Genomic DNA, 24,946 nt, shown 5'->3' on the forward strand with positions numbered 1-24,946 from the left:
GGCCGCGCGAGCCGGGCGGCGGCCGAGGCTGAAGCGGCGGCCGACGGGGGGCGGGCGGGCGCGGACGTTGCGGCGCCGGGTGCGGGCGGGCGGCCGGCGGCGACAAGTATCGCGAGAGGTGGCGCGGCGCCGGCGCTAGAGGTGACCGAGGCGGCGGCGGCCCCGGGTGCCTCCTCCTTCCTCACCGGGGCGGATCGGCGTGGGCGGCCATGGAGAAGACGGCGGAGGGAGGCGGCGGCGGCGGCGGCGACGCTGGGAGCGCCACGGCGGGGCCCGGTCCCCCGGAGGGGCCGAACGGCGAGGCCGGCTCCTCGCCGCCGTCCTGCTCGGCCGAGGCGGCGGCGGCCGCGCCGCGGGGGCTGGTGCGGGTGTGCGACCTGCTGCTGAAGAAGAAGGCGCCGGGCAAGGCGAAGCGCGGCGGGCGGGCCGGCCGGCCGGCCAGCAGCAGCGAGAGCGGCGGCGGCGGCAGCGAGAGCAGCAACAACGGCAGCGAGGAGGAGGAGGAGGAGGAGGATGAGGAGGAAGAGGAAGAAGAAGAGGTCTCCGAGGTACGGCGGGCGGGGAGAAGGGCGCGCGGCCGGCCCCGGAGCTCCGCTTTCATAACGGCTCCCGCGGGGCCCCGCCGCGAGGGCGGGAAGGGGGCAGCACCGCGCCGGCCTCGTGGCGGGCTGGAGCGGCGGCACGGCTCTGCTCGCGCCGGGGAAAGGCGCGGGGGCGGCCCGGCGTGTGCGGGGTGGGGGGAGCGGGAGCCCCGCGGCGCTACGCTTTGTGTCCGCGCCGTCCGAGTGGACGGGGGGAACCGGGGCATCGGGGGGGCGGGCGGCGAGGGGGCCCGGGGATGGGTCGGCCCGGGGATGGATCGGCCCGAAGGCGTGCGGGTGGGTTCGCGGCCGGGGTGAAGGCTGCTCGAGAGCCCTGGGCGTTTCGCTCCCGTCCGGAGGATTCTCCGAAGCCGTCGCCGTGTAAATGTAACGCTGAAAGGAGCTCGAGGAAGCGCTGACAACTCGCTGCCGCTTAATGTGGTCGTTTCAGGTAGGTATCGCTGGAAGAGGCGAATGAGGACCTGAGCCTCTCTGCTATTTGCATCGGTGGTCACGCAGAGCCGCTGGGCTGAGCAGCTTTGATTCTGTAACGTTTCAACTGAACGGTTGCTTTAGTGGTGCTGTTCTTTTGTTTAACATCCTTCTTTTGTTAGCATCTTCCAACCAGCCCCACGTTTTTCACGTTTTTCTTTGAACGTTTATTTCTAAGGTTTTTCTATCTTTTTTTTAATGGTGTTTTCTTCCTTTGACTTAAGATTTAAAATGAGCAAGAAGAAAGGGATGCAAGCATCTGATAGGACTAAAGAAGGACTTGGCTATGCTAGTGATGGCTTTGTCTAGGAGAAAAAAAAAGTATTTTTTTCCCATAGAAGTTGATATGAGAAAACATTTCATCCCCTTAGTAGCAGAAGGCCCCCATTGCCTGCAGTTCAGGCTCAGTTAACAACTGATGAGGTTCAGTGTTTATTTGGTTGTGGGTGTTTGTTTTTTTTTTTTTTTTTTTTAGTATCTGTTTTTAGGAAAGTGAGCATCAAGTTGGTCAAAGCTTTTGAAAAGGGAGATTGGCAGCCGCAATCGTGTGCAGAAGTATTGCACTGAGATCCAGCAGTCCTACAGATGTTTGGCTGCTCTTTGACGGGGTCTGTTGGGTTTTGCATGAAGTGTGGGTGTCTGGTGCCACAGGAGATGTGTTGGCTGATTGCTCAGCATTGAGATCAGCTGTATGGAACAGCAGCGTTCAAGAGTTTGTGTAAAAGGAAACTTAATGGCAAAACCGTGGGTTTGATTGTATTTGTAGCCATTCACTGAAGTGGCTTCTTACACAGATGGCTTTCCAGAGACATCGTGGATGGCATGGCAAGAAAGGTGAAGATAACAGAAGTAGTAGTAGTAGTGTAGTCGTAGCTGACGTGAGCGTTTGCTTGCATGCTGTGCCTTATGTAGCCAGAGTACCTGTTTAATATGGGTCAGGGTGGTGTACAGAGATGATAAAAGGAAATGATCGTTAAAATATCATGAGGCAGCAGAACAGTACTTTTTTTTTTTAACGTAACTTCCAGACTTTGTAGGTACCGATAGCTGGGAAGTAGGTTTGGCGTCTGGAAGCTTCCCTGATTGTTTCATCCTAGTCATGGTATGTAAGTAAATGAAGACTTTCCCAGGCTGAGTGGCTTGGCTTTAAATACTAAGCAAAGGCTAATAAACAAGCAGAGCGTTTAAGTCCAGGTCCCACGAGGAGCTGTATGGCATCTGCTTAATTAATATTAATTCTAGATCATTCAGATTAAAAAAAAAACAAACAAACAACAACAACCAAAGCCTGCTCTGGTTGTTTTTTTTTTTTATTTTTCCTCCACTGACTTCAGGATGGAGTGAGGTAGCATAGAATGTGCACAGCCAAAAACAGTTTTTATGTGTGAGCACGAGGGTGGCCTGGATAATGGAGCAGAGGATCTAGCTTCAAAGTACTTCCCAGCAGCTCCTGGGGAGGAAATGTGTTTTCAGCAAACGGGAGTTTTCCTTGTCTGAAACCACCTTGATGTTTGATTTTGACTTTTAATAGCTTTCTTTTTTTTTTCTTTTGGTTCTTAGAATTTTTTGGTAGGAGGCTTTTCATTTTACGTGTTTATTTCAGTTCAGGCTTAAATTGGTGCATGTAGTTTGTGTGGCTTTCAGCAGTAGGACTGCTGTCTTCTGACTGCTGGCAGTCTGCAAGGCACATGAAGTGAAACCAAATCAGTTTATGGGTTTGCTGTAAATGGAAACTATTGTGGAAGCACTGCATCTCTTGGTGTTCCCTCTCAACCATTCTGTTCATTAACTGTGAACTTGGGGCAGTTTCTTAGGCTTTTTTTTCTTTTTTTTTCTGCTGTTCCCATTGCTAATACGTTAAGGCCTCTCTAATCTCTGGGCTAAATTACTTGTTGGTTTCACTGTTAATGAGATGGGTTTGGAAAATGGGGAGTACAGTAGCAACAAGTCAAAGGAGGTATAACAGGAAACCTGGCAGACTCTAAATCACAAAAGCCTCATGAGTGGAAAGACATTGTTTTGGCTCAGTTGTTGCTGTGCTAATGGGATGGAATAAAAAGTTATAATCAGATGTTTTCATCTCAGTCTGTTTCTAAACTCAGATCTCAGTGTGGAAGCATAGGGGCTGGATGTAGCTCTGGGAAAAGTTGAGATTTCATACCACCAGCTTAATGAACTCCTATTACAGTGATGGTGGCAACCTCTAAGCTTGCTTTCTGAAATTACAGCAAAGTGGCGTTTGTCAATTAAAACACTTTATGTAGCACGGTCCAGTATTGTCTGTAAGTGGCAAGTTGCCTTTTCCCTGTCCTCTGGTTTATAAAGAACGCCAGCTCTTTTCAGCGTGCAGGAAGAGAAGTCTTAAGATGAGAGGAAAGTAACAGGAGAAGTGACGCAGCAGAGGAGGTCAACTTGCATGCTTCCTGGCAGAATTGTGCCCTTACTCGATGAGTGATCACGTGTACAGCAAGCAAAATGATTCTGTCTTCAGAGAAGTAGCCTCACCGGCTTGTTTAAGGAGCTGTAATGTTAAATAGGACTGTAGTGACTCCTTGATTGGGTGAAAACTCCCAACAGGTCTGTGCAGTCGGGCAGAATTTGCACAGATGCAGTTACATGTGGAAAATGTCATGGCTGGATGTTTTTAAGTGTTTAATAGCGAGATGAAGGAACGTCTCTGGAGTCAGAATTATGTGAGGAGTATCACAGAAGACTGTACTCTTAAGCCAAACATTACATCCTGACTTGGCTCAGTATAGTTTCCCCTTCCCTATTTAACATAATCTGTTGCTGATATGTGAATACATGAAACACACATAGAAAAATGCTCATCACGTTTCATGTGCTTTGGACCAAGTCCAAGGTCTGTCTTCTGAGCTGCTGTTAGATTTTAAGGATATGAGTCTGAAAATAATGGGGGAGGGGACAAACCAGGTGAGTGAAGGCTGACACATGTGGTAAGGAGTTTGAATATTAAGATTGGTTGAGAACTTCTGTATTTGTTACCTTTTTAAATAAAAACACAGTTTAGCAGTTCCTCTGAACTCAGGTTTCAGGTAAAACGGATAAATATGCAAGCAGGCATCGTCAAAGTTCTCACTTATGTACCAGTTTTGCTAAACATTTGTCTTCAGTAAATAGTAAAATGCATTAGGACATCACTTACTAAACCAAAGTTTAATTGTGTGATATAAAGTTAGTATATACGTTGATTTTTTGCCTATGAACTTATACAGGATGTTTGCTCCTGCTGACACTGAAGTTCATAGAATCATAGAATGGCCTGGGCTGAAAAGGACCTCAAAGATCATCTGGTTTCAACCCCCCTGCTATGTGCAGGGTCACCAACCACTAGAGCAGGCTGCCCAAAGCCACATCCAGCCTGACCTTGGTCATTTCTTTCTTTAATATCATACCCATTTTCCAAGGGTGTCAGTTCAGCCTTCCCCTTGATCAAAGAGTCTCATGATAAGCAGATGCAGATCAATTTTGGAGTTGTGTGTGGTTATTTCCTTCCCTTTTCCACCCCCCAGCAATAGGTCTAGTTTGATACAGCATTCTTGGATGGCTTCGACAAATCTATTTTATTAAACACCACCTTCAGTAATATTGGGTATGTCTGAAAGTGCTGCCCTACACAAAGGATGTTTTTTAGAATTCTCAGCTGTTTATGGAGCATTCTTGTTTTTACCGTGGCCTTGTAGCTTCTGTAAATATAAGCTCGCTCTTGTTTTCTCAGCTGCAATTGAATTAGTAATTGAACTAGTAAGGAGTAAATAAAACAACGAAACACCCCAGTTTGCTGCAGTTCCTTCATGCAAAGGAAGCTTCTCCAAATTGCTTATTTTAGCTTCAGATACGAAGTGCTAATCTGAAAATTTGAGCTTATTGGTGTGCCTTCAAGATTGTCACAGACACACAGTTACAGTACATCGAAGTGTCAGAGTAAGCTGTTTATTTCAAGCATAACATTTATTTCCTTAGTCTTTATCCTGACTGTTTTAATACGACTCCTGGAATGAGAGGCTTTTGGCTTCTGCAGGGATGCAGAAGAGCCACTATGTCTTACTTGACTGCTGTTGGTTGTATTCTCTGTACCACTGTTACTCTGAAGATGAGTAGAATGAGGGATTCCTGAGAGTAGATTTTACTCAAAAATCCCCGAAGTATCAGGGGTGGTAGAGCTGCCGGTGGCTGAATCCCACAGTAGAGTCTCAGAGTAGTGCAATCTGCTGTAAGTAATCCCAGGAAGGAGTAGTTAACCATCCCTTCCATATTGTGTGACAGGGTAGGTTCCACTAAAATCAGTCTGAAAAATGGGAATTGTATGTTGGTTGGTGTTGCCGTTCCTTGCCAAGCAACCTTCAGCTGTTACTGACCTCACTGTGCAGAAGGTGTGTGGGATATGCCCCTTTTCAAAGGAGTAAAGCTGGTAGATCTCATGTGCTTGTGAAGGGAATGAGAGCACTGTTCCAGGCTAAGGTCACAAGCAAGGTCTAGTGGTGCTTCTGTATGCCTGGGAAAGGTTCTAGGTGTGCTGAGTTAATGAATGATGTCTGGTTAGTGCATATTCAAATATATCTTAGGGGACTTCTGTCTAAATTGTTAGTGACAATCTGGGTTGAAAAAAAAAAAAGCTCTGTGTGTAAAATGAGCACTGCAGGAGGTGGAGTTAGGTGATGGTGGCACCGGGTGAGTTTGTTTATTCCCTCCAATACTTCTGTGGGAAACAGAACTCCTGTCTGCTGACTGGATCCAAATGTGTTAACAGTTCTTCTTAGAGAATGGTTTGTGTGGATGAGAGCGGATTTCCTCCTTATCTGTCAACTCTGAAGTCCAACTAGATTAGATGCCTTTATTTTCTTCATCTCTGTTTTGGAAACAAAACCGTCAGTACCTATTTAAAATGAAGTTTATTTGGAAGCTTTATTTTGGTATTGGGAAATCAATGCTGCAGATCCTAGATAGGTAAGGAGGTTCTCTTTTCCAGTGTTAAGGAAATAAGTCCTCACAACTTTGAATAAAGTAGAAAAAAGTCCACAGTTTGCATATTTTTTTGTTTTAAGGCACTTGAGGCAGGACACCTGGTTGCGTTGGTAGGCAGCTTGTTTGTTCCAAAGTGATGATGTGCTTCTGGTTCTGGGATGCTACGGCACTTCAGGTGACTGTGCTGACACATCTGCTTGAAGGTGTGCTGCATCCGTAGAGTTTCTGCAGCTTTTTCTTGGCAATATTTTTATCCTCAAAAAAAGCTTTGATGTTTTAAAAGAAAAATGAATGTTTGGGTAGGGAAAGATTTAATGCTAGCGGATGGTTTGGGTAAGGATGCTTAACACGGCCTCACTGATGAATGTATAGGTATTGGTGTTGAGGTGTGACTTCTTGTGAGCGTAGTATAGTCATTGTGTTATATTGACAGAAATATGTGAAGGGAAAAAAAACGTGTATATGATTTACCATCATAAGGCAGCATTTCTATTCAGTTTTCAGTAAGCAGTCAGCTGGAGAGTTTATCTTGCTACTCTGAATGTTCGTCAGCCATGTCTTTCTACCCTGTATGTAATCAAATACTCATAGTTGTGTGAAGACTGAAGCCATGTACAGGTGTTTAACTGTCCCAGCACCTTATTTTCATATTAAGCAACCAGTGTATACCAGACTGAAAATCAGGCATGAGACCAAGCATGCTCTAAATATATCTTAGTTGGTGCTTGCACTGTTTTCTTCTAGGTCAAGTATTGTAAGCACAATGATTATGTATGCATTACTCGAAGGTACTTTTGACAAATATAAATTACTGTTTTATGCACAGGTTTCTTCTACTCTACAGTATTTTAACAAGACCCTCAAGTCCTAAAAGTAGATTGGCATATTCTAGAAAATGAGCTGAAATTAACCTTGGCTTTTTTTTCCTGCTTCATTCCAGTCTCTTAGCTTGAGTTGGTTGTAGTGTTAATCATCAGAGTGGGTAGCGTGTCCAAGTATGCAGCTGTTAAGATGCTAAAACACAGAGCTTGCAAGACATTTGGAGTGTTTAGTATGATGAAATGTTTGTAGTTTTGGCATCCGTTCTCCTTGAGTTCAACTTGTAAGAGTCAAAAAGTTAAGTGCCTATGTGTTAAGTTCACGTCCTGATTATTTTGCTTTGGTTCAAATTAAAGGCATTTTACACAGTAACAAAACTTCACGTTCCAGAGAGGTTGCCTTGGATTTGGGCTCGCATTTCCCCTCTCCCCCAAATCCCAAAGCTCCTAAGCCTTTGCAAGGACAGCTTTGTGGAGTCCGCTTCAGCAGGCGGAGAGCATCTGAATCCTCTCTGTGGCAGGGAGTGACTCAGAGATAAGAGGAGGAAGGTCATTTCTGTCCTCCCAGTTTTTCCCATGCAAAAGAATAGAACGAAACAATTCATTTAGTGAGAAGCTGGAGGTCCGCAGTACTTCTGGTGTCTGTAAGGTATTCAGTGAGTCACATGTTTTCCCATACCTGAGCTTTGCCATATATAAACTTCAGGCAGTTTTTCCCTTCTGTTCATCTTGTCCTGAAGTGTTTTGCCAGCAGAATATTCCTCCTCAGCTGGTTCTGCAGGTGTGAACTGTTCTCCTCCACGGAATGGTGAACAATGCTTTAATGAAGTTGAAAATGTGAACTCATGGCACGACTTAGCTTCTTTCTGAAGCACTGGGTGTCAGCGTGGGCACTCATCCCACTGAAGTCAGGGGAGTCAGGTTTGTGGGAAGATTGCAGTGAGCCAGCTGCTGGGGAGGAAGAAACAAAAGCAGCCATTGCTTCTCACAGCAGCTTGGAAAACGATCTTATTTAAAAACCTGAGCAGCAGAAAAAGCACGCTCGCAGCTGATGGGTCCTCAATCCAGTTTGTCAGGCAGAGGCTCGGGAGCTTGTGCTGACACAGCGAGGAGCCCGAAAGGAAGAGCCAGGAACTTGGATGGGGAGGAGGGCTGAGGGCTGCCTCTTCTGGCAAAACTATTTATTTAAATGCCTGTCAAAGAAACGCTTGCATTGTCTTTGGGGAGTGGAGCTGCTGAGAATGCTACAGATCTGTGAGAATTCTGGTATTAAAGGGCAAAGCAATCCTCTTCACGGTTCCTTTGGTGTTTGGATTTGGTGTTTGAAAGTGGCTGGCAGAGTCCTGGAAAGATAAATGGCATAAAATCTTTTTTTTTTTTTTCTTCCAGCTTTGAAACTTAAAAGCTTGAGATAAAATCAGCACTGACATATTTTTATTCTCTGGTGTTCCTTCCAGTTCTTTAAAGCAGTGTGTTAAGGGTAGATCAAAAGAGAGGATTGAAGTAGTGTTGCATTAGAACATTGCTGCGTGTTTTAAGTGTAACCACTGCTGCTTTTGTATCGCTGGGCGGAATGCGGGAAGGAGGCGCTTTGTACGCCAACCAGCGTAAGGTGGACGCAAAGCAGGACTGGGATGGCTATGGTAACTGTGCTACAAATAACCAGCCTAATTTTAAGAAAGAGCGCTTACTTTTAACTTAGCAGTCTGCTAGATAGATGAACATATGCCTTCTGTCCATCTCAGTCACTAACAGAAGTGAAAGCATAGCAGCATGCTGGTATTTCTGTGAAGCATCAACTCGATGAAAGACCGCAGTGATAAATGCAGTAGCAAAGTTTAGCACATAGTTTAAGCGGGTAAACATCGCAGAGGGCTTTTCTGAACCTTGAACGTGTGGGAACGTGTGGGCTTTGCTTCTCAACTTGTCTGTAAAATCACTCTAACTCTACTTGTGTCTTTGAGATGGTCTTTTTGGGTATGTGTATCTATGTAAAGTTGGGTTCTCAGACACCTTTATGACATAATACGGCATAATGGGATGAGTTGATCTAACATTTTACCTCTTTCTCTGACCTATAACCAACTGTACATTTAAATGGCTTCAGTTTTGCCAGCTCTCATTGCAGCCAATCGCTGGCCTGCAGTCTGTCCAAAATGTGCTATTGAGGGTATGAAGGGAAAAGGGCAAGTAGCTGTGAGGAGTTCTGGTTGCTTTTCCTTTAGAGTCTAGAACCAAGCTGTTCGGTCAGCTCAGGACCTGCCTTGCTCGTGTTTGTGAGGTTGGATTTATCCTTTCCAGCTGCATGTTGGTGCAACAGCTCTGCTGAATGACAAGTTTGTTCTGCAAGTTAATAGAGATGCTAATTCCTTTTGTATTTTGGGACACTGCATGCTGCTCTGTCCCAGCTCTGCTTAATTAAGTGAGTTTATGACCTAACCCTCAGTTTACTGGCAGGTATCTTTGCCTTCACTAACTTGATCAGTGTTACTGGCTTTGAAGATGCACGTGGAGCAGTACCATCTTGCAGGCACTTGAGTGAATTAGGTGTGAAACATGAGCAGTAGTACTCTCAAAGAACTGTATTTAAACTATTCCTGCATGTGAAACAAAAACATTTTGCAGGTGTTCTTAGTGGTGGTTTTTTCACTGTAATCCAGAGATGGGTGCACAGTCTTTCCAAGCCATAGGAATATGCTCTTAGTAGGAATAACTTGAGAAATGTGTGGTGCAGCATAAGCACAGTCTGGGAAGTATTTGGAGTGTTTTCTTTAGCATTTGTGATAGCAGGCAGTGGATGTTCTGTTTACCTCCAATAACTTCTACAACACTTGATTCAATGAGGTCCCAGTAAGACGTTTCCATTAGATTCTGTGTGAATGATTCAGTTTGAATGTGGGGGGAGAGTGAGATCTATTCAAGAGAGCCTGTTTCTGATGGGTTGAAAGGGGACTTCATTGTGCAGTGAATGTTTCTAGCTGAGTTAAAACCTGAAGGTTTTTCATTTTTTGTACTTTTAAAAACCTTCAGAGTTAGTCTTCAGCTGAAATCAGGCTCTTAATTATCAGTTCACCTTGTATTGAGAAAGGCAGGTGTTTGTGACTTCATTGTCCTGCGTTTCTTTCATTGATCTGAGATAAACTGAATGGTTTTTTGTCTTCTAAAGACTTGAGAAATGGTTGTCAGGAGGCTCTGAAGTCCAGTGAGCAAGTAACATTCAGCTAGAAGGATTTTAACCTGGCAGCCAGTTTGACTGTGCTGATGGCAAATGCACTGAGGTTCTGCTGTGAGGTTCTCAGGATTTCTTGACCTTTCGAGCTGCTTCAGGTGAAATAAGTGAGCAGCTGCATTATAGTTAGCATAGGAGTTTCTCATTGTTTTTATTCAGTTTTTGTACTCCTTCAGCTTTCTTTTTTAACCAGTCTGCTGTTAAATTTCAGGCTTGATGTTCCACTTGATAAACTCAGTTCAATATCTGAACTTGAAGATGCCGGCCAAGCAACTGCCCTTCAGGAGATTTCCAAAAGAAAGAAACTAAGTACAATATTATGGGTTCTGCTCATTTTCCTAAATTAGGTGGAGTGTGGGAATACGATAAAGGAAGTTGAACCTTGTCTAAATGTGGAACTGTTAGAAAATTTCTTTGGTTTACAGCTGAGAAAATGGAGACAAGAGGATTCTGATCCAGTGGATCTTGAATTTTTAGGTGAAGCATGTCAGTGATGAGTTACTTAGATGATTATACTCCAGAAAAAATCATGGGCTTGCCTGCTTAGAAATGAGGGGGAAACTGACATTGGAAGTAGATTCTTTTGTGTGAAGTTTTGCTGTCTGTATTTGTGCTTGAACTCTTAAGGAAATTCCAGTGGCTGACCACTGTTATCTGTAAAAACTGCTTTATATTTTTATGACTTTTTTTTTTTTTTTTTTGGTGGTGGTGGTGCTGGGGGGAATGAGACAAGACTAATTGACAACATCAACCAAGCACTAATGTGTTTCCGTGAAGTTTAATGATTAAATAACTGGAAATAAGGAACTAGTCTGCTACATGTTGTGTTCGGTCCTGCTCATGGTTACTGAGTTCTACATTATAGTTTGTCAAGGTCAAAATGTATCATGTCACAGCAATTATATGAGAGCCTCTGTGTTTGGGGGCTTGTCTGAGTATGAACCAAGTGGGATGAAGGACCAACTTCTAAAGCAGACATTCTCCTATGTGTATATGAAATGGCTTGCGCAGGCATGGGGTATGTTAAAAGGGGATCATTTCAACCTTGCGCTCTGATCTTTCATATACTGATGTTAAGATATCTGGAGTTAGTACTTAGCATTGAAGAGGCACTAGTACTAATGTTGTTAGATTGTTCTATTATGTGAGAAATTTTCTTTGCTTAGAGGCTCTACAAATGCCATTGAAATTGAGCATAGCTTCCCTACTGCCATGACAAATGGGAAAGGAAATATAATTTGAAGAATCTGTCCTGTTGCAAATGGGTGTCTTTTTTGAGCACATTCGCTGTCTTAGTTGTGTTTAGCCCAAAAGCAGGCTTCGTAGGTGAGTTGAAAGTTCTTGGACTAAAGACTTGTAACAGTATTATTACCTGGTAAAAAGTTGGACTGCTTGAAGGGGAGAACTTGAGAGGAAGTTCTACAGAAGACTCCCATTAGACAAACATTTCTGTCAGTAATGTTACACTACTGATGGAAAACACAAAATGCACTTTTAAATGTGTAATTTTTTCCTGGTTTCATAGCTTTGTGTCAATGCAGTTTTAACTTGTATTGGGAATTTCCTCTGTAGCAAAATTGCAGGCTTCATTTTTAGGAGAGGAAAAGCTCACTGGACAAATATGAAGGAAGATAAAGCTGCAAGAATATGTCTTGACACAATTGCTTTTTAAGTTCTGACTTGGTTTGTCAAGGCAATACTAAGTATTAATAGAGGGTTTTTTATCCTTCTTCTTCCATGCTTAGATTTGCATTGCAGAATTGAAATCCAAAGTAATAGGGCTGATGTAAGCACTTACTGGGGAAGAAGGTTCTCAGCTGGTCAGAAGGATTTGCATCACTGTCTGCAGTGCAGTATGCTGCTTGCTTACTAGAATGTAAAACTCCATCAGACATGGATTTGATTTAGGCAGGGACAAAGGCTGCTTTCAGAAATATTTTTCACAGGGTGCAACTACTTTCTTTCAGAAGCTGCTGATAGAAATTGAAAGTATTAACTTATGTGCCTTGACTTGAGCACTGCAATTTTACTTTAGGCAGACTAGCTGCTGGCATCCCTTGTCTTAAAGTTCCTGGAAGAAGTGCTCTGAGCTTTTGCTTGGAGCTTGTCTGTGCTGTTGGTCAATCCTGATAGTGCAGACAATGCCAGGAGTGCGAGGAAAACAAACTTTTTTCGTTGGTGGCAATGATTGCCACTGACTCTTGAATGAGATATCTTATATGTCATTGTACTGCAATATGAATACTGAAATTCCTCAACAGTTCCTTAGAGGAGACAGTAATACCTATTTCAGAAAGGTTCTCTGCATACGGGGTCACCATGGTCCCTGATCGCATCAGATCTTATAGTTTATTCCAGCTGCCAAGTATATTTTGCTAGCTTGCTGCTGCTTCTAAAGGAGATGAGATCTGAGGAGCAGGAGTGTCTGAAGGAAGTGGAGCAGCTTTACTCCATCAGACTCGTCATAAACATCTTAATTTATTGTCATCTGTCAAACTTGTAAACATTTTTTCTTGTATGCAGTCTTTTAATTTGACATAAGGGGGGGATGTTTATCTGTACTCTGAAAGGTAGTTGAGTACAGGCATCTTTCAAAGATACTAGTTTCTTTGGAGATGTGGGAAAGTTAGGTCTCAGGAGTATATACTAAGACCTTTAAAGAATAGGACTTGATCTTTTCTAGCTCTGTATGCTTACCAAAAAGAGTAAAGCTAAATGTGCAGAAAACGTGAGGTTTGGAATTAAGGCCTTGGATGTCATCCTAGATGAAGTAAAGAATACACTGCACAGAAAATACAGTCTGTCTGGGGAGAAAGCTTAGTGTTTAAGCCCTAAAGAATATTGGATAGTCAAAAAAGGTGATTGTATGGTTGTTCCAGAAGCCAAAATAAGTGGTTCTGCTGTGAGAGTTAGCAGGGCTGAATTATGGCAGATGAGGATGAGCAGTGAAGATCATCTTGTGATAGTAAAACTAAATGAATGTTTTGCCACAGTTTTTGGCAGAAGGGGCTGAAATTCCTAGAGAGAAAAAATGAATTATAACAATGGGGAATAAATAGAAAACAAAAATGTAGATTACATCAAGTGAAGTCCTTCTTCCTCCCAAATAAAACTTAAAGGAAGGTTGATCTTAGGTTGAAATCGCTAAAGCGCTCACCTGAAGGATGTTGGTGAAGGGGAGAAAGGCAACAATATACTATGAAAAAAGAGAAAAAGCAGGTGAGAGTATTCAGAAGGTGTCTTCAGAAGGTTCCTGAAGTTTGGGTTTGAACTGACACAACTTCATATAATCGCTAAGCCCTGAGGATCAAGAGTAGGAGTTGGGTGAATCCATCTAGAGAGACAAATGTTTAAAGTAGGTTTAATTTTTTTGTGTGTGTGTGTGTGGGAATGAGAGGCCTGAAAAATGCACCAAAGGATTATCAATGCAAACTACTGTAAAGAAAGTCATGCTTCTTTGGCACACTCAGAAGTAGCAGTGGTGAAGAACACTGCTAGTGTCTTTGTGGCTGTCTAACAATAATATGATGGAATAATGGAAGGTATGTGCATGGATGGGGATTGAGTTGCTGAAGGTGGATAAATATTAGTGCAACTTCATCAGGTAGTGAGCTTGTGTGGTGTGGTGTATACACTCATGAGGGTCTGTTTGGGAAAGGTTCCTTTCTCCCTTATTTGTAGAGGGTTTTGAAAAAGTATTTTTCCTATTAGAGCAGCTTGGCACAATCCAGCAAAGTGAACATGGATAGGAATAGGATCACTCAACTAAAAGTAAGAAACGGATAAGATTGGAAGATGGTGTTTGCAAGAGAGGAGACTGTACATTAGGTGGTGGGTAACTGTAGTGTCTCAAACTAGTTTATTCATTAGGAGGTCTTCCAATTAAGGTAGGCTACTTGTCTCTCACCCTCTGTTCAAAATTGTGATTTTTTTTCTTTGTTTTCCAGTAATGAATGCAACTTGTGTTTCTACTGAATAAGATGTAAGCATCTGTGAGAGATGCAGTTTACACAACCAACTTTGAGCTCCGAGTCTGAAAATGCACAAAAATGGTGTTTATATGCTTTGGGACAGTTGGTGACCAGTACTGCTTGATCAGCTGTAAAGAGATAACAATGTGCTTTTGTGATATAAGAGTGGGAATTGTCTGATCGATTGTTTAAATGCTTACATTTCTGTGTGCCAGAATCTGTCTCGGATCAATTGTTCAAATGCTTGTGTTTCAGCATGACATAATCTGACTGGTGCCAGTTAAAAATTAGTGGTGGCATGCGTGATAGGAGGGAGACAAAATTTTGTTCTTGAAAGTTGTACGCCAGTTCTTTAGTATTTGTAGTTTCACTCTGTACTTCACTGCATGTGGACTTAGTGTTCCTTCAAATGCTTGTACTCTCCTCTAGGTCAAATTATGTGCTTTACCCTTAGTTTTAGTTACCAGTGCTGTAGGGGGAACATAGCGTAGAGTAAGCCAACATTGTTTTGTATTTGTCCCAGCCTTTGGTTTCACTGTGTATTGCTATCTCAAGACTCATTTTGATCTTCTGCACTTGAGCACAGCTTGAAATAGGATTTCTTTCCCAATTTCTTTTTTTTTTTAAGCAGTGCTATGATAAACTTGTCTGCTCAAGCTGTGCTTCCAATGTTTACTCTTCTACCGTCTGCGTAGGGGAACATAAGGACTTTTCTCTGGTTTAGACTTACGGAGTGGGAGGAACTGTAATAAGACAGCATGATAGATGTGTGTGACTTGGACAGCACCGTTAAGGTACCACTTCTGGGGAAGAAAGATTTCTTTTTTAGCAATAGATGAGAATAGGCGAGGGTACTGACTAGATCATTCCCTCCTACCAGAAGAAAGTAAAGATGTTACATTTTTAACAGAAGCTGAGATGTTTTAGACTCTCCTTTCCTAAAAACACCAGGCTGGAGTGATTGATAGAGCTGGATTTGAAAGTGAAGAAGAAATGGATCTGTGTTCACCTTTGCGTAACTTGAAGATATGTTTCCTGACCTGTGAATTATGTGATTTTGGATTTTCAACAGAAGAAAAAATAATTCGCATATATAAATAACTTCCCCACCTCTGCCTCTCATATCTTTCCTGCAAGAACAGAGTGGAAGGCTGTATCAAAGCCTTGGTTTTACTGAGGATCTCTTCGTGCTGCAAAGTTTCAAGTACTGAGAGTATGCAGTTTTGTGTGTGTGCATACATATATCCATACAGTACATAGTATTGCATAATATTGGGAATATATAGTTTTCTGGAATTTGGTATTCCACACTGTAAACAAGTTTGATGTACTTTGTGATGTGGAGGCTGCCATTTAATAACAGCAGGCTTCTTGCAGGTGATGGGTACAGTGCTTGGCCTGGAGAGAGGAGAGGGTGTGGGAGCAGGAGTACTTTCCCATATTGGCATTCAGGGTGTGAAAGCAAATAAATGATGAACTTAACTTGCTTTCAGTGGAAAGTCTGCTGGTGAGTTTGCTGTCTTTGTTGTTCCCAGTAGAGCTGGTGCTGTTTGTTTCTTACAGTGTAACAACTTGGGAAGCTTTGAGCTATTATTCTGCTTACGTTTTTGTAAATGAAGTTCTGTTGTTGCAGATAACTGTTGTCTCGAAGTGGGCTGGAAGTGGCTCGTCTCTTGAGGTGAACTTGTTTCTCTTGGAAGATCTTGCACTCATTGTATAAAAAGTGGGGAAGGTACTGCTTTTCCATCTCTTGTGGAGAACGGACACCTTTTTTTGTTCTCTGCTGCTCTCTTTCCATTCAAAAATGTTTTCAGCATTGTGATATGCATAATATCTTGATTTTAGCACTATGCTGTTCTGTGTTTTTTTTTTCTGTGTGTGATATAAGGTGTCTGTTCATTCTTTCCAGTGCTTGGAAAATGACTAACTGTTCTTTTGAGACATAACTGTTGTTATGTGGGAGGCTTGTGGGGCTCTTGTTTTAGTTTTGTAAAGGAGTACTTCAAGTTGGAGGGGCTAGCTTTGTGATCCATGTAATGTTATGCACAACTGATGGGATGCCCGTCCTCAGGACTGGTTGCAGGGGCTGCTGAGGCTCTCAGATGCTGATTGAAGAGCACTAGAGAGGAGCCATGGAATTTCATCCCATGATTCTAGGTGTGGACAAGATTTTCCTATGGAAAGGAGAATGGGATAGGTGCATGTCTGTGTGTTTCGTGCCTTTGAAGCAGCTCACTTGTATTAATCTTCTTGGCTATCTGAGTTTTTGCTGTTACATGTGCTTGTGCCCAACCACATTTAGGAGGTTGGCATGAAGGACAGTTTTGGCTGCAAAATTAATTGTGCTGGAGCTCACAGGAAATGTTGGTAAACTTGTTTTCCTCAGAGTGAGATTTCTAAGAGGGTTGTCATTTAATGTGACTACATCTTTTGTGTTGGTGGCTGGCTGAACAGCAGGCTGAAGGCTAATGAACCGGACTTGTGGCTTACCTCTTCTAGTGTAGTATTTCTGAATGGAAATTTTAGCTGAAAAGGCAAAAGTGTGAGCAAGCGTTCAGTAAGGTACTGGATAGAATCATAGAGCCATAGAGTGGCTTGGGTTGGAGGGGACCTCAAAGCCCACTCACCCAACCCCGTGCCATGAGCTGGTTGTCCCCAGCAGCACAGCTGCCCAGGGCCCCATCCAGCCTGGTCTTGGGCCCTGCAGGATGGGGCACCACAGCTCCGGGCAGCTGTGCCAGCGCCTCACCGCCCTCAGTGAGGAAGTTCCTCCTAACGCGTAGCCGTGCTCGGTGCAGCGGGAGCGGAGCTGCTGCTGCCCATCGCTTGGGCTGGGCCTGTCGGTCGAGGCCTTGGGAGTGCTGGGAAGGTCAGATAAGTGTATTTTTATGACTTTTGTGGGCCCATTGTACTTGTCCTGAGGGTTGCAGAGCCGACGGGAGGAACGCGAGCCGCCCCGCTCCGTCGCAGGACGTTGAGATTCGTTAGAAAACCCGAGGAAAGCGGTTGGTTCGGCGCGGATTTCTTCTCCGAGCCTTCCCGGCGCACCCGTGCGCCCATTGAGGTGCCGGGGATGAGCCGGAGGGCCCCGGGCCGCCCTCTCCCCCCCGCGCAGGGTGGTAGGCGCCCGCCCCGCGCAGGGTGGAACGCTCCATTTCCTGTTCCGCGCTGACAGCGGGGGGGGGGGAGGGGGGAAGCGAGCGTGCTGCTGCCGGGCGGCCGGCGGCCCCTCCGTGTCCGTCAGCGCGGGGGGTGGCGGCGGCGGGCGGCGGGGCATGGCCGGGCTCTGAGGGCGGACGGAGGCGGCGGGCCGCGCGATGGAGGCCTACGTGCTGGAGGACATCCTGGAGGTAGGGCCGGGAGAGGGCCGCAGAACAAAGGGGTGGCGGCGGGCGAGCCCCGGGGAACACCCGGGGTGGTGGGGCGGGCCGGCGGCCGGGGCCGGGACCAGGCGTGGAGCCCCGCGGCCTTCCGTGTCGCCACCTCGGTCCTCGGGGCAGGCGGCACGGGCGCTGCAGCCGGGCCTCCTGCACGGCCCTGCTGTCGTTCGCGGGGCTTGCCGGCTCCCTGCAGTACTGCGGCTCCGGGACCGCAGGTGTCACATCCTCACCTGCATCGTCTGTACACTGGGCCTGTGTGGTTCCCGCATTTCCAGTCTTCTTGAGAGTGTATGGGCTGCTTTTAATGTCCCCTGTAGGTGTTGTGCTGTGAAATGAATGACATCTCTGCCTCTTGAGACTGAAACTTCAAAATGTGATTTCAGTCACAGGAACAGAGCCTGGCCCAGATGACCTAAAGCAACGTGGCTGTTCCGAGTGACATGGCTCCTTGTTCCGCCTCATATCAGCAAGGAGCTGTCACAGTTCAAGGAAGCTTCTTTTTTGTCTTGGTGTTTCTGGTTTTACCAACAAAGGCACGATTTCATTGCCAGCTAACTTTCCAAAATATATGCATGTAGTCTTTACAGTCATGGGAAGCTCTTTGCTTGTTTTAGCTGCTGCCAAAATTGCAACAAAGCAGTGCTTTCAGCGATGCTTGTCTGGTAGGTTTATCCTGAACGGCCACATGCTCTTTGGCCTACAATTTTATGGCAGTAGAAACGCCTAGTGTGGTGTTAACAGTCTTATTGCTCATGTGGAAGTTAAACACAATTACATCCAGAATGTTAATGCAAATGCTCGGCACGTGCTTAAGAAATTGTTACCAATGCCTGGATGAGACACTTGTACCAGTATCTGTCTGTGTGGCTGGGTTTCTGTGGTGAGACCAAAAGTGAACTGGGCTCTCTGCCATCAGACAAACATGTCAGTATTTCATTTGCCTTAATGGATGTGTAAAGCTTTTTCTTTTTTCTTTTGAACTCTAAATTGTCATGTGCAGCTCCATCATATGTCAAGTTAATAAAAACGCTTGGGTTTCTTCCTTTTCTTTTTCTGGAAAAGCAATTAGCAAATTAATTGTGTATAGTTGTAGTTTAGGTTTGTGTATGTGAATCGAACGCGTGCTTCTTGGATTTGGTGACTTCTGGTAACTGCATCACACATTCATTTCACATGTTCATTTGTTGGTCAACTCAGGCCATTCTATGATAGGATTTTATGACTCATTTCCATGTCATGAGGCAAACTGTATTTTGGGAGAATATCCTTAAGAATCAAGTCACTATTTAGTTTGTGTGACTCCAGATGAGCATTAACTCTGACTGCATGGCTGTTCGTGAATCTCAGTAATGCCATAGAGGCTGTTTCTTAATTTCTTAGTGCATCAGCGGATGAAATGCAGTTGTCCCCAAACTTACTACTGTTGAAACTTCTAAAAGCGTGTTTAGGCTGTTTGCTTTATTTTTCTTTTTAGTGCTTTACTTTCTCCTGTGGAGCAATTACTGATACTCATTCAAAGACTACAGCGTGAAGGTGGAAAGAACTGCTGTTGCTTAGCAAAATCTAAGTCACATCTCATTTATTGGACAGAGTTTTACTTAGTTAAATTTGAAGGGAGCTTTCCTTTTTTACAAGATGTTCAATAATTTTCTCACCTCTGGATTGGTTACAGCTTAACTAAAACAGTTCTTCAGTGAGTTTAATGCATCTGGGGACAGAAACGATCTTTAGCCCAGAGAATGTCACTTAGTGTTTTGGCTGCCGCACTCGTGCCACCTTCGGTGAAGGTTACATTCGCTGCAGACCTTGGGCAGGCTTTCCTGCTCTGCTGAAGATGGTCAGTGTCCTGGCTGCATTACTTGTGTTTGGTATTGAAAGTACTGTAAAGGAATGCAGCTGAATAAAATTTAAATGCCATAGGGTTCATCTGCAGTTGGTTTTGTTTCTTTGGTTCTTCTGATACGTGCATCTTGGCAATACTTCCCTGTTAACGTCTGACTTAGCTGATGACAAAGCTTTTTTGTGTGCATGTGTGTCGGTATAACATTTCAGGTTTTAGCTTGTTTGTGCTAGTGGAGGAATGACTATGCTACAGGAGACCTAAATGTGGAATTCAAATAGAAGCATAAAGCAAGAATTGCTCTTTTGTCACTTTGAGTTATTCAACAGAAGCGTTTTCTTTGTTGGGTGAAAAGAAGATAAGTTTCTTCCTGACAGACGAAGATACAGTCTGCATTGTAGTGTGCAGAAAAGCATGTTGGAAGCTTATGAAAGTGGAGGGGTGAATTTTTGTTTCCTGTTTTAATATTTGTCAAGGGAAGGTGCCATGTATTCTGACCTTCAGATCCTTTAAAAGTTTCTGCGCTTGACTTAACAGAAATGGATGGATGTGCAGTGCCAGCCCACTTGACAGTTCATTATTAATGTTCTTAATTAAGTGCATTTAGAACAACAAGAAAAATCCTTTAACTTATTTGTGTAAGGTAAATATTTGTCACCTTCGTTGGTTTGAAACTAAAACTGATCATGATCAAAACATAATTTCTTAGTGTGACATGGAGTCTTTTCTACCTTCAGAAGACTCTTCCCTTTGTACTAGAGCAGTGATGAAGGGTATTTTGTTTTTGTTCTTCCAGCTCTGAAGATCTTACTTTGGTTGCTTTACACGTGGCTGATATGGTAGTCATGTTGGTGAGGGGCGGGGTAATGTAAAACGATCATCCCCATCACATCTAGTGCAGCTGTAGTGCAGGTAGTGGAGCCATGGCTTCAGTAGTGACCAGAAGCTTGACATAAGCAGAGGCAACTCTGCTTGAGTACATAGGTGCTTGATGGAGTAGTGACAGGAGGAAAAGCAAATCGTTAACCATTAAATACAAGAATAACGTCTCATGCACATCCAGAGATCAGGGGGCTCTGCAATGCAATTTTTAACAGGTCTAGGCTTTTGATATTTATAAGCCTTGCAGTCTTCTGTCTGAAAATTAGGTTGGGATTATACTCCAGTGCTGTTGTTTGGGGCATTAACTGGAATCTTTCCAGCTCTTAGGCTAGTATTCTTCTTGTTCTGTTTCTTTTACTTTCTGTCATCTTGCCTGTTTAACTTCATTTATGTCTTCCCTTTCTTTTAAAAAGTTTTCCTATGTGAAGTCAATCTTGGCTATTAATAACTGCAGTACTTCCTAGCTATTCACTGCAATTTTTCATGCATTTTCTGTCAGAGCAACTATTTTGTTGCGCTTTCAAGAGAGTTGTAACATTCCTGTAGTCTTGTTTTGCTTTTTAAAGCAGCATAACTAAGTTTGGGCCACAGGCAATCAATGTTGAAAGATTATGTTCCTGCCTGGATCCAAGGTGATGGTTCCTCTAAGGGTCAGTCTTTTGAGAATCTTTGAACTTGTGAAAGCCAGAGAGCCCCTGCTTAAATGCTGTGATGTCCCAGGCTCTCACACACACGTGTACACACATATGGGTTTATAAGTTGAGTGGAATATCATGGCAAGGCACCAAGAATGTAGCTATGCAGCATTAAGTACTGGAAGAGCTGGACTTTTGCCTGCTATAGTGCAGTGAAGATGTGCTGTTGTGTCATGCCTTGAGGTAGGGTTGAATTTTGTGTTGGGATGCATCTGCTGCAGAATCAGTACGACCTTGTTTTGTTAGTCACCTTTTGTCAATCAGGAATTAGTTGTTCGTGCTGTGGTTCACCTACAGTTTAAGAAAAGCAGATTGGTTGTGTTTCAGGGTATGGGACTGCCTTGTTCCCAGGAGAAATCGTGCCAAGTGAGCAAGTTCAGAAGGAAGCTAAAAAAAAAAAAAAAAAATGGCTCATTTGAGGTATTTTTCATGGAGGAGGATTAGCCTGAATCAAGCTGCACCTGGTAACAGCAAGGCTGAGTTGTTCGGCCATCTTATAATCAGGTGGCGTAAGTTCCCCCAAATGCCCTATAGGGCAGGATGAGTAGGAACAATCTTATTGTGAGGTTCATGCAGCAGGGTGCTAGAACTTGCACCATGCCATTGTATAGCTAGGAGAATCGTGGAAGATTAGGGAAATATTAATGGAAAAATAACTTACTACCCTTCTCTTGAATCTGCTGGAAAAGAGTGGTCCTGGAGTCATAGTGGGCTTGCTGGCCAAATTGCTTATAGAAATAGGTACATAGAAGATCAGTGAGTTGTGCAATGAAAAACCCCTTGTGCTGCTGCCTTCTCATGTTTCCACGGAGCTGACAGAATGGTGTCAGTCTGACAGAACAGAAGTGATGGCAACCACCTAGGCCCTGCTAGCCCTTGTGCTTGCAGCTTCATGGAGGTGAGTGCAAACTGCAGTGAAGCTACCTAACTGATTCCTTTGGAGCTCTTTCTGTAGTGTTGTCTTGTGCTTTCAAGCAAAGCAGGAATCCTTTCCCTTGGAACTACTTTTCTCCCAAATACTGCTTCATCTGAGCATTTGTCTATTGTTTGAGGCTCAAAACAGCTGTGTTTTGGAAGTCTTGCCTTGTGTTACTTTTCCCCCATACCATTAATTTAGTAAGACTGGGTAGCAGGGCAAGGTGCTAATTTTCAGTGGCTTGAGCTGGGTTGTTTTTACTGGAAGCAAGAAAGAAAAGCTGGTGGATGTTTTTTTTGTTGAATTTTCAGCTGTTTCTGCTCGGCTTGTAGGAAGAGATTACAAGCCTGATGGTGCAATTGAAAGCGATTGTTTCTCTGTTTTGTTGTTTTACCATCTTCCAGTAACGGCTTGTTCTTTGTACAGTAATATGAAAACACAGTTATTATGTGTGAGGCTTTAAGGCAGTAGATGACTTCGACCTGGACAGCTGCTGTTGAAAAGGTCAGCATTGTTAAGTCCTGTGTCTGCCAGTGAGCAGGCTGCTAATTGAGAGCTTCACTGGAGGCCTCGACTTGACTAGAAGGTGGAATTGGTCTGCAAAAGTGTCTTTTAAACCCAGCTGTTTTTTGCTAATCACTTACTTGAAACTGGACATTTGATCCAAAGCAAGAAGAAAACTGAGGTGTTCTAGGTGAATTTATTTGTTGGTAGTTTTTTTTTTCTTGTGTCCCATCTTTAAACCTTTGTAGAAACACACCAGTTTTTCTCCTGACTAAGGTACTTTTCCCTTTTTATCCTGCACACATATAAAGTGTCTTCAGTTCTTCGTTGTGCTGGAATTTGCTAGCTCCGTTGGCTGACAGGAAGTCACATGCACCAAAGCTGTAACTCACACTCAAAACAACCTGTTACGCTGCCTCCGCATCAAAATCATTTGAGAAGTGTGACTTGTATAAACATTGATTTCTATCAGTTAGTGGCTATTACTTTCTATGCTGCACAGTTCTTGCAGAGTTTTGTCTGTCAATTCTCTTAATAGCAACATTCATGTTACTAGGTGACAGACTTAAACATCTGAAATGCTGTTTTAGGAACAAAGATGTTGTTCCTGTCCCCCACTGTGGACAGGTTTGTAATCTGAAAAGCAACTTTGTACTGGCAGTTTTATTTGTGATATGAATATAGCTGAAAGTGATGAAAATAAGGAGCAGAAACTTGATTCATGTTGCAGCATGTCCTACTGAGAAGCTGTTGTTGTAACAGTATTAGTATTAGTATTAACATAGGAAAAATAAGCTAAAGTGTCTTCAGGTGCAATTAGAACAGATGTGGTCAGAAGCAAAAAGAGTAGAAATCAAAATAGCAACAGTGACTTGAGGGAATTTCACGTGTGACTTTTCTGTCTGGGGTGCTGGAGGAAACGGTGGGAAGAAGGAGCTCCCCTGAAAGTTACTGTCCTTGTTCTACTCTTAAGCCTCAGTTTTTAGACCATCTCTTTTTCAGAAGAAGAAAAAAAAAACGGATATATTTGGATTTGGTCAAGTAGTTATGCTTCTGTTGTGCTCCTTTGCAAGTTGATTAATTTACCAAATGTAAAACAAACAAAAAAACCAACCCTGTTCAGATGTGTTCAGTGTGGTGAGGCTTTCAGTTGAGTGTGCTAAATACAGCAAGCCAAGCTGTCCTCTGTTTGTTAGATATGCTTAATAATGCCTTGTGTTGTGGGGGGGAAAAAATCAGTGGCTATCAAGCCTGTGAGAGAGAATTTTAATCAGATGAGTTGAAGTTACTCAAAATAATTTCCGCTATGCTCAGTTCCCCAGGTGGTAACCATAAGAATTCTGATCAGACATTGGACTCGATGGTTTCCTATTGTAACTTTATCCTCTTGCATCTCACCAGAAGAGAAGAGTGGCAAATAAGGCCATACCAACTCCGTGTTTGAACAAAAGGCTCAATTGTAAATGCAGAAAAGTGGCTTTTTTTTTTTTTTTTTTTTTTTTTTTAAACCAATGGGAAGTAAAGTAAAGGAAATCAGCATCGGCATTTGATGCACTGGGGGGTTTTTTGGCCTGCATTTTTGTCTTGCAATGCAGTCAGTTGTTTTAGGACAGCTGCACTGCTTTTCCTCTATTTATAAGACAAAAATGCATACCAACTAACAAAACTGGAGCAACCTGAAGTAATGTCAAAGCTCTTGATGTCATGAGTCCTATCCTCCCAAAATATATTTTGTTATTTTCATAAAATTCTTTATGTGATAGTTTGTGGCTGCCCTTCCTCATATGAGATGTAGGACGGAGACTTCAGCAGTTTAAGTCCAGGCAGAAAAGTAGATGTCTTCAATGGAACTCTGCTGTCTAGTTTCTTATCCCTGAAGGTGGTGTATTAAATAGGATGTGGACCACCCAATTTCTTGAGGCAGTGCACGCCAGCAAGTTTGTTATTGTCATTTTTGCAGGAAAAAAATTGGTGTAGCTTGTTTATACATTATTTAAATTGCTTAGGATGTGCCCTTTTCACTAATCTCAGCTGAAATCCTGTTCTTTAAGGGGCCATTCTGTAGAACTATTTTCAGCATTGCTGTGATGGTGCAGTTTTTAAGCAATAGCAGCCTGGTTTATCTCTTGACTGTTCTCTAGCTTGGAAATTGATGGAAGGAAATGGTACCTGAGCCTGCAGATGCACATGGAGTAGCATTTGTGCTTTAACACTGAGGTGCTGGAAACAAAATGCAACTATTGGTTATGCCGTAATCTTTTTATGAATAGAGATATGTTTGAGAGATTTGTCCTTCCAGTAAGTGTCTTCCTTCAGGTGCAATTTTTCTTATGCCTGAGTATGTGTTGTCTTGTATTACTAATTCATTGTAAGGCAGCTTTCATTTAAGAGGCTGCCATCTATCATGAGGAAGTGTGGAGCATATATGCAGTTTGTTCTTGTTTTTACTTAAAGGGATACAGACTGCAAGGAGAAGTTTTGTAGGTGTCTTGTACTTATGCAGTGCACCGTAACTGCTTTAATCACTTCAGTCATGCTAAAGAAAAGCTGTGGTTAAGGTAGGCTACATGTTACTTTGCTTGAAAAAAATTGTTCTGGTGTTCTTGTACACTTTTAGATCCATGCCTTCCAGTACTTGAAAGCAGCGTATAA

At 43.4% G+C, this 24,946-nt stretch overlaps 1 protein-coding gene across 6 annotated transcripts in view; it reads left to right on the forward strand.

Annotated features, from left to right (window-relative positions):
• The first annotated feature begins 65 nt into the window (after window positions 1–65).
• Window positions 66–24,946, forward strand: part of ANKRD17 (ankyrin repeat domain 17) — an 81,299-nt gene continuing 56,418 nt past the window's right edge. For 4 of the 6 annotated variants that reach the window (XM_052683176.1, XM_052683177.1, XM_052683181.1 and 1 more), the window contains exon 1: window positions 66–548. In XM_052683176.1, the coding sequence (XP_052539136.1) occupies window positions 210–548 (339 nt within the window). In that variant the 5' untranslated portion in view covers window positions 66–209. Of the gene's footprint in view, window positions 549–902; window positions 1,033–17,319; window positions 17,428–24,946 lie in introns of those variants that run through there. The other 2 variants (XM_052683180.1, XM_052683178.1) reach the window with 2 other exon arrangements.

Source organism: Tympanuchus pallidicinctus, unplaced genomic scaffold (assembly GCF_026119805.1).
Source record: "Tympanuchus pallidicinctus isolate F22 unplaced genomic scaffold, pur_lepc_1.0 scaffold2, whole genome shotgun sequence".
Taxonomy (NCBI): domain Eukaryota; kingdom Metazoa; phylum Chordata; class Aves; order Galliformes; family Phasianidae; genus Tympanuchus; species Tympanuchus pallidicinctus.